The sequence below is a fragment of the Netta rufina genome (assembly GCF_964035555.1).
Source record: "Netta rufina genome assembly, chromosome: 1".
Classification (NCBI taxonomy): Eukaryota; Metazoa; Chordata; class Aves; order Anseriformes; family Anatidae; genus Netta; species Netta rufina.
In genome coordinates this window covers 3,141,841-3,156,448 of record NC_140123.1, presented here as the reverse complement: position 1 = coordinate 3,156,448, position 14,608 = coordinate 3,141,841, and the positions used below count along the sequence as shown (strand labels likewise).

Here is a 14,608-nt window from a genome sequence, read left to right as displayed (position 1 = left end):
ATGTAGACTTGGAAGAGAAGTGGTTGTGGATGAGACATGGACATAGGTGAGATGTGGATCTGGGTGAGATGTGGATCTGGGTGAGATGTGGACATGGATGAGATGTGGATGTAGATGAGACATGGACTTGGATGAGATGTGGGATGCCAGAGGCTCCCCCGTGCTTTGCCAGCATCTCAGAGTGAAGGAAAAATAAAGCTTTGAGGACCAGGTTTTTCATCAGGTTTCAGTTGGCAGCCAGGGAGCTGTGGGAGAGAAAAAAAAAAGCCACAATGCTAGAATAAAATCAACCCCAAGATCCTTCCCCTAAAAGTCAAATTGCTCCAGGGTTGCAGGCATCAGTGTTAATTCTTCCCTCGGCACGTTCTGGAAATTGCCTGACACGAGCCCAGCTGAGTCGCAGATGTTGAGTTCAGACGGGGAACGTCAGCCTAGAAACAGCTTCCTCTGAGGTCCTTGGGGTCTGCGTCTTGGCTCGATAAGGTCATTGAGATGAGAATCCTTGTCAAAATTTCCTCCTGGGCTCATTCGGAAAGGAAGGAGGGAGTTGGTTTTCTTCCAAAGTGAGGCTCCACGATCGCTTTGCAGCTCGGTTAATTTGCTTCGTGGGAGGCTGGTGCCCGGGTGTTGGCAGACCCCTCTCTCCCCACTCCTCTTGCTTTGCTGCACATCATCTCCAGGCAACAAAAGGTTGAAAAGACAGGAGGCTGCCAAGGCTGGACCTAAAGCAATTTGACATGGAAAGGATCTGGATGGCAAAATAGGGAGAAAAGAGTGGGAAAAGTTCTCTACTTCCTCCAGGTTCATTGCACATCTATGCAAACAACATGTAAAAACCAGCACATTAGGAGCACCCTGCCTTCAGGTTTGTCTGGAAATGCTTCTTCAGACTGAAAGTGCACGGCAGGGAACAGGGTGCTGCTAATGAAGGCAACATCCAGAAGGCACTTCTTGGGGGATAATAATTAAAAAAAGGGGGAGGGTGAAGCGCGGGGTCGTAAGCCAACAGCTACGGAGCTGGGATGTTTTGGTGTGCTCCTGCAGGCGTGTCTGGGGCAGGAAGATTTGCTCCAGAGCAGCTCTTCTGCCCTGGGACACGCAGAGCAGCTCGGTCCCATTCTCCCACAGGGCTGCGTGCTGGCCCTCAGCACCCCTGGGTGCAATCTGGAGCCTGCAGGGGAGGCGGGCCGGGTTTGGCGAATGTATAAAATCCACGAACAATCAAGTCTTGGCATGTACAAATATATAAATTATCAACAGTTTTACAAAAGGCACACTGCAAGCCATCTCAGTCCGACACCTGTACAAACCCCGCAGCCCCCCACCCTCCCACCCCAGCTCCCCCATCCCTTTTTTCTCCTCTTTCATCACAAAACATAAGGCGCTGCTGCTACGGCCCCGTGGCTGTCGTGGCAGCTGAGGACCTCTTTTTTGGTCACCCCAATTTGTCGGTGGTACTGTCCTTCTTTGATGGTCTTAAGACACTGTACGTTCTTCCCCAGGGTGATGCTTTTGATGGAGGGCAGGTATTTCAGCACAGTCTTTGGCAAGGATGCCGTGCCTGTCCCAGAGAGGTTGAGCTCCTGTAGGGAGTTCAAGCCAAAGACAACGTCGGCAGTCAGTGACCTCAAATCAGGATTGCTGGATAAATCCAGAACTTGGAGGGCTGGCAATTCCTTGAAACCATACGGAGATAACTCTCTGAAGCCACGCAGGCTGCTGAGGGATAAATGAATCAAATCCGTCAGCCCCACGAAGTCTCCTTTCTCAATCTTGACTAGAGGGTTCCCATCGAGATTTAAGTAGCGGAGGGGAATGCCCTGGAGGTTGGGCACAGACGTTAGCCTGTTTCCAGACAGATTTAAGTTCTGGATGTTGGGGATGCTCTTCTCGCGGTGCCTGGTAATTGTGCTGAGCATGTTATTGGATAGATCCACATTCAGGGGTTTTCCTTGACCTTTGGAGGCAAAAACATCCATAGCTATATCCAAAAGCTTGTTATTGCTCAAATCTATGTCACCCAGAGGAGAACTGGAGAAACAGTCCTCTGGAAGGACTTCCAGAGAGTTGTGACTCAGATCCAAAGACTCCAGGTAGCGAAGCCTGGAGAAGGTTGTGGAGGAAATTTTGGCAATTTTATTGTAGCTCAGGTCAAGGCTCACCAGGGTGGTGTATCCGGGGCCAGTGAGCATCGATTCATTGATTGTTTCCAGTTTGTTTGAAGACAGATCCAAGTAGGAAGTATCCAGAGGGATTGGGACGGGAACGATGTGCGAGCCTATGCCGCTGCAATCCACTTTGGTCAGGCTAAAGCTGTCGAAGAGACCAAAGCTTTCCACTTCACACTGGCAGCCGGGGAAGCAGGTTTTGGTGGTACCAAAACAGGGAAGGAGAAGCAGCAGGTTGAACCAGGCTGTGAACTGCATTGTTGACCTGGAGAACAAGAAAGTAGATTTAATTGCCTTTACTTTACTGAAGGCACATAATGGTTTGAGTTCTGTCTCCACAAAGAGAAAGACTAAGTACACCCTTAAATAGCATGGATGCCCCAAACACCGTGTTTCTCATGTTATGAACCCCAGTGGGAACTTAATGGAGGAAGAAAACGGGTCAACAGCCTTTGCAGAAATAACCAAGTTAACATACAACTGGGAATTCGCTGTATGAGCAATAGGCTGCCTTCAAGCAAAATCTACACAACATGCACCCTGTCAGCTGGACCCTTCAACATGAGGCTAAATGGCAGCTCTGAGCCTTTTCACAGCCCAGAGGACTTCAGCACCCAGATCTCACCATGTCCCACCCAGAGGTCAGGGCATCCATGGGCGTTTTGGGAGCACCTGGCTTCAAGAGCAACCAGGTTGAGAGAAACCAGGTAGCAGAAATCATTTAGGCTGGGCATTCAATGAGAACTTTAGGCATCCAAAATGCCCATCAAAGCAGGGAAAACCAAAACTGTTCAAATTTCCTATAGGTGATGGAGGAAATGGCATCATCAGAGCATCCTCCAAGAGGAACGCCTCTAGATGGTGGCAGGCAGGACAAAGCCCACTGCTCCCTCAAAGGCATCAAGTGGGGAGAGCCAATTTGTTTCGTGTAGACTCCCTAGGGAGTCTTCACTAATTACATTAAGTATTCTCCCTGATTAATGCTGCCAGCAAGCGAGCAGCTCTCTCCACCCCTCTGGTTTTGACCTTCCTCCCTCTGAGACATTTCTGCCCCTCCGTTGCTGAAAAGGGCTGATCTGCAGGTCCCCTGCTTTGCTCCCCTTTTCAGATCACATCCTAACAGCTCAGCCACAGGTAAATGTGACCGCATGGTTTCCAGAGCCAGACAAAAACCCTTCAGTTTTGCCCCTTGGGAGTAAATTGGAGCATGCATGTGAGCCGAGACAGCAGGTCTGTCCTTGCTGGTCCCCATTACAGCCACAGGTGGTGGCTCCTCATGCCTTGCAAATCAGGTCTCTGGGACACTAACTATAAAAAAAAAAAAAAACACCTCCCACCAAAGCAGACCAGACTCACATGCCAAGCACTATTTGTCAAAAAAAAAATCCCCTTTAAACTCTTGTTCCCATCCCCATCTCAGCCCCCGGTCTCTATCCTCACCTTTCCCACCTCTGTTTAAAAACAATTTATTAATATCCCTGCAGTATCACCTCTCCCACTTGCCCTTCCCTGCAGCCCTTGCACCTCCCCAGGACCATTTCCTAGCAGCTCACACCTCCTTTTACCTCCCCTTGGCAGAAATTTCTCTCCCCTTCCAGCATGGTCATCCTGGCCCCATGCTTCTTCTCAGGAGACCCACCAGGGCTGACTTGCCAACAGGCAAAAGAAGTGCAAAAGGAAAAATGTATTTACAAAAATATCACCCTGATCACTGGTATGACTTGTCTGGGAGCAACTCCCAGCCCTCCTGAAAACAGAATTTGGGACTAGGACCAAAAAGCCTGCAACCAGAGCATTGCTAAAGGCCAACACGCGATCCTCTGGGGTACATTATTCTGCAGAAACAACAAAAAAGCTGTAAGATGAGCCCATGTCTCATCTCATCTCAATGGTTTCTTGAGAAAACACACGTGTCTGCAGACAGGATGCAGGGGATAGGAGGGGATAGGGCTGCTTTCTGCAGACATGTATCCAGATATCCCTTTCTTAATGACATCAAGGTTGATCCACCCTGTTTCTCTGCATACAGACCACAGCTTGCTCCATTTTGTAGCCACTCCTAAACTAAAAGCTGTTTTTAAATTTATTTTTTTTTTAAACACACTGAAATGTTCCATTACCAGGGGAAATGAGAGCAGTGGGGAGCCCATTGGAAATTAAAAAAAAAAAAAAAAAAAGTTAAACGTTTCACCTACAGGGAAGCACCTGCACCAGTGTCACCTCAGTCTCCTGGTGGCTCTTCTCCCACTTCCCTCCCAGTGTCTATTCCAACTCAAGGTCTCAACAGGGAAAGTGCCTCCTAAATCCTCCTTTGAAACTCCAGCTCAGTTCCTCCTGGCATCCCATTGGCTTTGGTGGGAGCTGGATCAGACCCCATCAGGTGCTTATGTGGCAGCTATTTCCCTTTCCCTCCTGGCAGCAGCACCCTAAAATCTCCCTTTTGGGCTTTGGGATCGCTTTGCAGATGAGATACGATCTGTTACTACCAGATAAAAAGTCCCTTATGGAGCAGCATGAAACACTCCTCGGCTAACAAGCCACTTGGCCAGTTCTCCTAAAAGATAGGAGAAATTAAGGTGCTGGTCACCTTCCAGTCCAACGAAGAGACTCTTGTATTGCCAGATAATCAAGGAAGAGCTTAGTCAGGTATGGGCATGCTTTATTGCCGCATGGAGCAATCGATACAGCTCTTTGAAACGGGGCAGGAAACATGCCACAGGCATTTACAGTTCATCTGCGTACAGTGTGTATTTGAAACCGCATCAAATTGCCTTTGGACGGCTGCCTACGAGCTGCTCTGTTGATAGAGGCAGGGAGCCAAGGTATCCCCTCGCGAAAGAGAAACGAGTTGTCCTCCTGCAGCACTGGGGATGTTCACCCGGAGGCAACACCATGGCCCAGAAATCTCCAGCCCCAACGCCTGGGACGGTGACCGAGAAAAAGAAGAAGCCACCAGAAGACGACCACCCCTTGGGTTGGTTTTCCTTGCTTTCCTCGGGGAGCTTTTCACTTCTGATTTTAAAAACAGATCACAGAGGAAACCCGGGTCTGGGGTGCAGGAGGGGAAAGCCCTGCCGTGGTGGTGTTGCAAAGTCCCACTTCCCACTGCACTCATTTTTCCCCCTCTGCTATCCCCTAAACCTTTTTTTTCACTGCTCCAGTGATCCACAGCTGAGACTTTGCCACCTTGTGGAACCAGAGAATCATTTAGGATGGAATAGACCCTTAAGATCATCAAGTCTACCTATCACCCAACACTACCAAGTCCATGTCCCTAAGCACCCCATCCACGTCTCTTAGATACCTCCAGGGATGGTGACCCCACCACGGCCCTGGGCTGCCCATTCCAATCCCTAACAACCTTTTCCATAGAGAAATTCTTCCTGATATCCAATTTAAACCTCACAAAGAAACCTGCTTCCCACCCGGGAGGGATATGCAGTCACATCCCACCCTGAATAGAAGCCTACACCTCAGGGACTCATCCTCTCATTGGGGTTGAGGAGATGCAGGTGATCTTTGAGTAGACACCCCAGGTTGTCTGTATGATAGGGTGAAGAGAAAGAAATTGCTCCAGAATGGGGTGAAACCCACCAAAGACGAGACCCATGCTCACCCATCCAACAAAAACTAACGTTTTTTTTTCCCCATTGGGTGTTAGTTTTCCAGCAAATTTTCCTGCCCAGCTGCAGGATTACAGGAATGGGGAGAAGAGGTGGTCCCCAAGCAGAGCAGATCTGTGTCTAAGGCACAGATGTGGGTAGAGTTTCCATTTTTTTTGGTGAATTTGCAGCTTAAACTGGAGCATTCTGGCTTAAGAGCAAATATAGCAGCCTTTAAGGGCAAGAGGCAAAGGGGAAGGGCAGGAGTCCCGCTCCTGCAAATAAAGCGACTGCTTTAGCGGAGGGTGGAGGAGTTGTGCAAGCATCAATATTTCATCAAGGCAAAAGTTTTGGGGATTCTCTTCGGCCTCCTGCGTCAGCCAAGAGAACAAAAGGCAAAATCTTCATAGGAAGGCCCACGAGGCCCACTTGGCTGCCTCTAGCAGGGGGGGCAGGGCAAAGGGAACGCTATTGGAAAATGTAGTGAGCTGCATGGGATATGATAGAAGCCATAAATCCTCCAGGCTGCTGAAGAAAAGGAGGGAAAAAAAATAAAAAAAGAGAGAAAAAGTTGGCTCTTTCTCTATAAATACTTGGGAGGCTCCGAGACACAGCTGGGACGGCAGCTCCACAGTGGCAGGATGCTCTTGAGCTGCTTCTTAAACAACAGAACTCCTTCGGAGAGTTTGTTTTTTTTTTTTAATGTTTTCCTTAATTATTGTGTCAAACAAGATCAGGTGGGGCGCAGCACCAGTACCAGCCGCAGTTCTCCAGTTTGGCCTCCAGCGGGCCGAGCCCGAGTGACGCCGCAGCCGCAATCACAGCCAGGTCTCTGGATCCCAAACAGCAGCGTGAGCACACAACAAAACTGGCTCCAACCAGCCTACGAGAGCATTAATCCCCTGTCTCACATCACACACTCCTCCCGTGATAAAGAAACTGCTGCTGACAACTTTTTTCTCTTTTTTTTTTTTCCATGAACCCATCAAAAGTAAAGGTCATCCAGGTTTTTGCTCTTCCCTGAAGCAGTCCCCATGTGCAAAGAGCTGCGTGTGCCCCCTCTGCAAAGCTCATTAAACCAATCCGTGCTTCTTTATGGGGGAGTTTTGGTGTAGATGGGACCTGTAGATGTAAAATTTCTGGTTTTAGCTGTTTTGGGGTCCTGGTTTTACACTTGTGTCTTCTTACGCTTAGGAAGAGAGTTAGTGAGATCCAACATATCTGTTTGTGAGGTTTGATCCTGCATTTATTTTGATGGGTTTGGGGAGTTCATGGAGTTACTGTAGGTGCTGGTGACAGCAGGATGGGGGCTTGTCTCTTGGCACTTCTAAATTCAGCCTGATTTATCAGTCCCCTCTATCAGGAGCCTTTGCTTGAACTGCTTCTGGGCGATACGTTATCAGAGATGGTTTTACCAGCGTGAAGTGCTACTCAGCCCCTGGGACAGCAGAATTAGCCCTTGTGGCCCCGGGTAAAGAGGCACCGAGGGCATGAAGAGGAGCTGAAATCATCTCATGGACGTTTTTTGCTCACATGGGAAAATAGGGATTAAATACAGGGCAGGAGAAGGGGGGAAAAAAAATACAAATTCCTTTCCACTTTAATGATTTCTGATATTGGATGTAAGGCCGCCTCGTTTGTATCCAGTCAACAGCCCCACCGCCAAGGGGGAGTTGTTAGCAAGTAATTAACCCAGTGGGGTTGGGAATCCAGGCTATGAGACAATTTTAGGCAATAGGCCTATATTTTGGGGATGGAAATAACCGCATTGTCAAGTCTATCGTTGCAAGACTTGGATCTCGCCAAAAAGCAGGGAATTTGGGGTGAGGAGAGCCAGAAGGGCCAAGGAAGGGAAAACCAAGACCCCACTCTTTGTTTTCCCCCAGAGCTTCCTAATTTCCATCTGTTTTTGTCACCTCCAAGCGTGGAGCAGCAACTGAGCCAAAGAACAATTTACCCACATCCCAGAACTGTTCTCCATCCTTTGGGGTGATTTTTATGGGCATTACAGACGATGGGATGGGTAAGATGAGCAACAACAAAGCCAGACAAATCTTTTAAGCATCAGAAGCGCTTTGCAAGCCCAAAGATAAATCAAGCAGCCCCTCAGCCCACCAGAAGAAGACAAGTGGGGATGGTCAGGAGGGAGCCAAGCACCTCCAAACCCCACAGCAGCATCGCACCACAGGTTTGGTGTCGCTGGTTTCAGCAACACCTCTTGCTCAGCTCAAACACCCTCTCTTTTTTTTAAAGTCAGACGCATCTCCTTTCTTCACAAAAGAAATTGAGAGCCCTGTTAAAATAATCTTTTCTCTGACTGTTTATGTCATGAATCCCAGCTGCTCTGCAAGAGGCCAGGGGTGATTTATCATCCCAGGGCTTGAACCACTCACAGTTTATTCCACTTCAGCAACCCCAGGAGGAAACTGAGGTGCGGTGCGGGGTATTTTTGGCTCCGACAAGGGGAAACCTGCATGGGCAGGTTCGCCAGCCCACGGGGCGCCTTCCAGCTGATTTTACATCCACCCGCTGCTGAAATAGGGCCGGGAGCAACATGCCTCCAAAATATGCATCATGGGAGCTCCCGGGGATTTCACGCCAGGCTCTAAGAGGTCGCTGCAAACTCCAGCACATTTGCAATGAATTCCCAAAACTGCCCCCAAATCCACCTTCCCTCTCAGCCATAACCTCTCTCGGGTTATAATTGCTCCTCTTGGTGGGGAAAAAAAGTCTCCCGTGGCTTTTTGAAATTAATTTTGCTCAGGTGAGCTTTGCTTGTGCCGGGAGGAGGCGTTTCTGAAGCTACACACACGAGAGCATCGTGGGCTCTCCTTTGCCTCCTGACCACACCAGCCCCAGGACTGTTCAGCTTTTGGAGCATCTCCACTTTGGCACAGGCTGGTCCGTGGAAACTGGGAGCAGCACCACCAGCAGGCTGCTTCCCAGCAGCTCAGAGTGCGTGGGCTCAAATGGGGTACCCAAAAAAATGCAGGATTTCAGGGTTTTCAGGGAACATCCTTCCCCTCCTGTCCTGCCATTCCTGGTGTCAGGATGTAAGAGCAAATAAAGCAACTAGCTGACGTGATTTTTTTCAAGCACAAAACACCTTTTTTTTGGCTTTATTTAATGCTCTTATTTTTTAGGCTAGCCAATTATTGAAAGCTAAAAGGATCCTAGGAAGTTGCTCCTCCAGCCCCAGCCCTTTACGATGCTCTCCCACACCTGACTCCCAGCCTCAGCCAGTCCTGCTACCAGCTCCTGCTGTGTCCATGCTCCTTCATAACACTCCAGCTCCTGGAGACATGATATAATCCGAGAGGAATGCGCTCTGGGATGCTCCCCATGCACCAGACCAGGGAGAAATGTTAAGAGGTACAGCATGGGGAGAGAAAGCCTCCTACACTCCTTGGTTTTAACTGTTCCCGGAGCTGCTTGGCCACGTTGTGCACCCAGAGCAGGTAGCTCACCCTTATCCTCCTGCATCTCCAAGGGCTTTCTCCTTCAAGCTGCAAGAGCTTTCCTCCAACAGGTCGCTGGCCAAAATCAAGGGAAAAGCCCAGGGAAAAGAAATCCCCTGAGGGCAGAGCCTCCAGCCTCAAGGGGAGGGTTTTAAGAGGACCCCGTGCAGATTTATCTCCCCAAAAGGCAGCAGCTCCCAACCTCCCATCTCCTCACCACCCTCCCAGGGCTGCTGGCTTCAATAAGGGAGAGCAAATCAGGGAGGCAACGTTAGGCTGGATGCCCTTTGGTGCTGACTTGGCCAGCCCGTGATTTCTTTGTGGGCTTTTTTTTTATTATTATTACTTTTTATCTTTCCCTGTGCAATGAGCTCCAGGCCCCTTCACTGCCCGTGGCTGTCAGCGTGCAGCTGCAGACCCTCCACGGAGGAGATAATAAATACAATCCTGGCCGTTATTGTTGCGAACAGCACAGCTGGAGGGAGGCTCCTGTCTCCTTCCTCTCCTGGCATCCTCCCCTGCCCCCAAATAATTCTTACAACGTGACCGCTGTGCACAATGGGCCGCTCGGCATGGTGGCCGCCCTGCAGAGCATCTCTGAGGGATTTGGGAGCTGCCCCCACCCCGGCGAAGGATGTGAGATATTTGCTACGCCCAGCAGGTCTCCTGCAAGATTTGGAAAGGGTTTTGGGGAGGGGAAGGGGGTCTGGGTAAGGCTGACAAAGGCTTCACCAGCAGGGCATCATCCCCACCGTGGTTCCTACACCAGATGCTGCTCGACTGCCCCTGTAACATGGTGTTGTGGTGTCTCCTTAGCTCTTTTCCTCCTCTCTACAGCCTGCCCCTCCAGGAGGCTCTGCCCCATGCCCTGTCTCCACTGTCCCCATCCCTGTCCCATTCCTCAGTGACCCCTGTGCCACGCCACGATGACCCACGTCACCCAGGACACACAAAACCACCCAGAATTTACCATTTAACCCTGCTTTAAGCCAAATCCTAACCTGATTTGACCCGATTTTGCTGAGCAATGCTTCCACCCAGAGCACGAACCCAACCACGTTCAAAGCCACCCCGTGATCCTGCGATCCCATGAGCTGGAGATGTCCTACAAAGAACCTGCTCCTGGGTAGAGGCACCACACCTTGGTGGTCACTGAGCCTTTGCACCCGTATTAAAGGGCTTTGGAGGAATTGCCTCCTCTGTCCCAGTGTGGGAAACCTCCCTGTGTCCCTGTTTAGGGGAGGTTTTGGGAAGAAAGAGGGGATTTTGGGGCTGGGGTTGCATCCTGCCCCACCTGGAGAGCTTTGGATGTGGTGGGGGTGTGCAATCACAGCTGCCTGACCCGTGTGCCACAGCAGGGCTCTGCTTTTAAGTCTGATTTTTTTCTCGATGATCTCGTGTTCAAAGTCAAATTAGAAAGTCTTATTTCTTTCCCCTGCAGCTCACCTTTGAGAAAAAAAAATCTTCAAGGATCTACAGCGATTCCTGACAGAGAGGAATCAGAGCCCTTCATCCCCAAGTCACCTGCTGGCTCCTGTCTATAGGAGGTCCCCCGCTTTTCTCCCATGAGTGGGGACCCCTCTTCCTCCAGGAGGACTTTCTCTCACCCCTAAAAACCAGCTCTGCTCCCCTCTCCCACCCATCACAACCCAGGAATCAAACGGGAAGGCGACAAGTCAGCATCACAGATAGCTAAAAAGAAGCTGGCGAGGGGGAAAGGGGAAGGAAAAGAAACCCCACGGATGCCAGAGCTCAGCTCTTACACAGAGCACATGGCCCTCTGCTTGGCTGCAGAGGAGATAAAGTGCTTTTTTTTTTTTTTTCTTGCTTTTTTTTTTTTCCAGTTTGCCACTGCTCCAACAGGCTGTTGGGAGCCTGGTTAATGCTAGGCAGGAATGTCCCGCGCTCGGCAGCCAGGTTGAGTTAATCTCTTGCAGCCTTTCCCGAGCAGAGGGAGGCCAGGGTGATTCCCAGAGCAGGCATTTTCCTCCCTGCCCCCACCCCTCCTTGCTGCACAGCTTCCAGGAAATTTAAAAAAAATAAAAAATAAAAAATTAGTAATAAATTGCAGCAGGAATGAGAAATCTCAAGGCTTCCCCTGTAATGAATGGCGCTGAGCCATGCCTGCTCATCCGTTCGCCGCCACAGGTCCAGGTGCCAAGTTTTGATACAAGAAAGGGCTTGCTCGAGCCAGCCTTTATCTCTTCCCGGCCCCCAACATCTCCACGTTTGTTCGTTTCGGAAGTTTCTTTTGATACCCTGCCAGGCTGCCAGCACCGCTGCGGCTGCTGTGCGCCCGCTCCCCGGGGGCGCCGGGGGTCAGGAGGGCTGTGGACAAGGATGCCTTGTCTTAAATCCCCCCCTCCAGCTTCTGCTTGTCCCCACCAGCCGGGCAGGGAGGAGGGAGAAGAGAGGGAAAGAAGAAAAAAAAGCACTTAGGGATGGAGGGAAAAGTGTAAACCTCCGAAGCCGGGGCCTCACCTCCTTTTCCCAGCTCCGTCTCGCGCCGGGGTGGCACCCGCTGCTGCTGGCTGCAGGGCTCGGAGAGCAGGGGATGCTCCTTCCTCTATTAGGAAAAAAAATAAAGACAAAAGCTTTTACATTTTTGCTTTGTTTTACAGCTCTTCTCTTCCTTTCCTCTCATCCTTTCTTTTTTTTTTTCCTTCTTTCCTTGGAGCCAAGCTGGAAAAAGAGGGGTGCTGCAGACCCCTCGCAGACTTTCCCTCTCTAGAAAATGAAGGTCCCCTGGGGGAGTCAGTCACATCCTCATCCCCCCCAGGCATTTTTCCATTGCTCCCTGCTGCCTCTTGAAGCAAAATGCCTGATTCCTTCCCGGCAGGGTGTCTCCCACAGCACCCAACCTGCCCCGAGCTGCTCACCCCGTGCACCGGCTACCTCCAGGACCGGAGACTGGCGGTGGCTGAGCTCGGAGCCCCGTTTATAAACCACGTGTGAGCAAGCACCTCCTGTGTCCCGTGGCCTCTCCAGGGCTGGGGCTGGCTCCCAGGGGATATAAAGACACCGGAGGCTGGTGTGCAGGCGGCGTAGTGGTGGCCACGACCCACTTTGCCTTCATTTTCGCTTCCTGGAGCAGCCACCCGAGTTTAACTCTGCAAATCCTCCTGGGAACATACCAGGCTCCCTCCAGTCCTCTCAGCCTCTCCTTATTCCCAGGAAAACCACCGAGGCATTGCTCTAAATCTGCCTTTCCACCACGCTACCGCCGCAATAACGCCCCGCGCGCCTCCAGCCGGGCTCCAGAGCGGGGCTCAATGCAAGATTTCAGCCACGGGCACCGGCTGCTTTCCGCAGAGCAATGGCACAGTGTCCGCGGGAGACAAGTTTCCCACTGTAACTCCAGTGAATGCGCTTATTCAGGCTCACGGCAGCTGATTTAGCACGGCAGGCACCCGGGGAAATCTTTCAGCTCCAAGCCGCCGCCACCAACGCTGCTCGGCTCGGCTCTCGCAGGGCTCTCACTGCTCTGGGGCTCAAATACCTTCAATTAAATCATTTTGGGGCTTTGCCCCACAAATTAACCACGATGGGGAACGGCTGCAAGGCCACTTCCCAACGTCTTGACTCTTTTCTCCATCCTCCACCCCTCTCTCCATCCTCGCTGCTCCCTGCTCGGGCTCATCCCCGGCGGAGGAGCGAAGTTTCCTTTTGTCTGGAGAGGGCCGACACGTGTTGTGGGTGACTGCCCTAATAAATCTGCCGGGCTCCGGGGCTTTTAACGCCTCCGGCATTAATAAGAAGTTTCCATGGAGCTGCTTAAAAGTTTACAGGGTGTGTGTGTGTGTGCGCGTTAGCCGGGGAACCCCGTGCTTTCTGACCTCCTGCTTCAAAAGTCACAACCGGCAGCTTTTTTTTTTTTTTTTTTTTTCCTTTTTTCCCAAGAAGAGAACCCGACAAACAAATAAATCCTGGGTTGCTTCCTCTCCCTTCCCCCCCTCTTTCCCAAACACACCTTCCCCTCCAGCTTAATCCACTTAGAGGCAGGGGAAATTCCCGGGTGGGGAGCTTTGCCTTGCCCTTATCTGAGCCCCCCTGCGCCTCCTCGCCCCATCCCAAATCCCCCCCCATTTTTTAAGCTTTGCCTAAGCTTCCCCCCCCGATTTTTCTCCCCTTACCTTTTAGGGTGAGCAGCGAGCCCCTACGAGCTCCTACAGCACGAGAACCCGAAGGGGAAAAAAAAAAAAAAAAAAAGAAAAAACACCAAAAAAAAAGAAAAAACACCAAAAAAAAAGAAAAACCCCAAAGGCTCCCCGCTGGAGAGGGGAGGGAGGAAGGCAGACAGGGAGCCCTGTGTGAAATCAAAGCCCTGAAGCTGGGCACGGGAGGCGGTGCGGAGCCTCCAGCTGCTGCTCGGATTACTTTGCAGCCGTGGCAAGCCCGATTGCTCCGCAGCCACCATTGCACGGGGAAGGAGAAGGGGGAAAAAATAATAAAAAATAAAAATAAAATAAAATAAAACCCAAACCCGGCCGGAGCCGCGCGTCCTGCCCCGGCTGCAGCTTGCGGGGAGGGAACGGGCAGAGCTCGGAGGGGGGGGGGGGTCGGACGAGGCTCTGCACCCCAAATCCCCCCCCTTTTGGGATGCCAGGGGTGGGGGGAAAGTGGTTTTCCTCCCCACCGGAGCTCCGTGCTTCCCCTCTCCAGACACCCCATCTCTGCGTTTTTGGAGAGGCTGAGGTCCCACGCGGGGCAAAAAGTCGTGGCACCCCAAAAGTTTCCTCGCTCGGAGGTGTTGGGGGGGGCCAGGAGACCCCCCCCAGCTCGGCTTTGAGCATCCCCGGGGAGGCTCAGCACCCTCCCGACCCCCCCATACAGCCAGCTCCCCATTCCCCAGAATGGGGAATTGGGGATGGGGAGGGGGCTGCTGCTTTGTCGGCTGCCTGTAAGCGTGGGGAGGGGATTGGGGGGGGTCGTAGGGTTTGGGGGGGGACACTCACCGGGGCCGGGGTCGGTTCCCACCCCGGGGCTGCTTCCCACGGCCACGCAGCGCCGGTTCCCACGGCGGGGAGCGGGCGCCGCCGGCAGCCGGCAAGAGCAAAGCCTGGGGGCCGGGTGTCCCCTTCCTCCCTCCTCCTTCTCCTCCTCCTCCTCCTCCTTCTTCTCCTCCCTCCTCCTTCTTCTTCTCCTCCTCCTCCAAGGCGTGCAGCTGGCCGGGCAGGCGGGCTGCCCCCTTCCCCGCAGGAGGAGGGAGGAGGGAGCTCAACAGATGGCTGCACACAAGGGAACATCTGGGAGGAGGAGGAGGAGGAGGAGGAAGGAGGCAGGAGGCAGGACTTGTGCTCGGCTGGGCGACTGGCAGACCCCACTTCTCTCTTTTTTTTTTTTTTTTTTTTTCCCTTAAAAAAAAGGGGAGGTCTCCAGC

The 14,608-nt window shown here is 51.8% G+C and overlaps 1 protein-coding gene across 1 annotated transcript; it reads right to left on the bottom strand.

The window, feature by feature from the left end:
* Positions 1-1,362: 1,362 nt before the first annotated feature.
* TSKU (tsukushi, small leucine rich proteoglycan) lies at positions 1,363-14,303 on the bottom strand. Its single transcript, XM_084293305.1, has 3 exons — positions 14,184-14,303; positions 11,710-11,794; positions 1,363-2,433 (listed from the first exon to the last, which is right to left on the bottom strand). Exon 3 carries the CDS (start codon positions 2,424-2,426, stop codon positions 1,368-1,370), a length of 1,059 nt encoding a protein of 352 aa, XP_084149431.1. The 5' UTR covers positions 2,427-2,433; positions 11,710-11,794; positions 14,184-14,303; the 3' UTR covers positions 1,363-1,367.
* Positions 14,304-14,608: the final 305 nt, after the last annotated feature.

What these genes read in the sequence shown, in the direction of transcription:
- TSKU (XM_084293305.1), bottom strand. Translation starts at nt 2,426, where the DNA reads ATGCAGTTCACAGCCTGGTTCAACCTGCTGCTTCTCCTTCCCTGTTTT.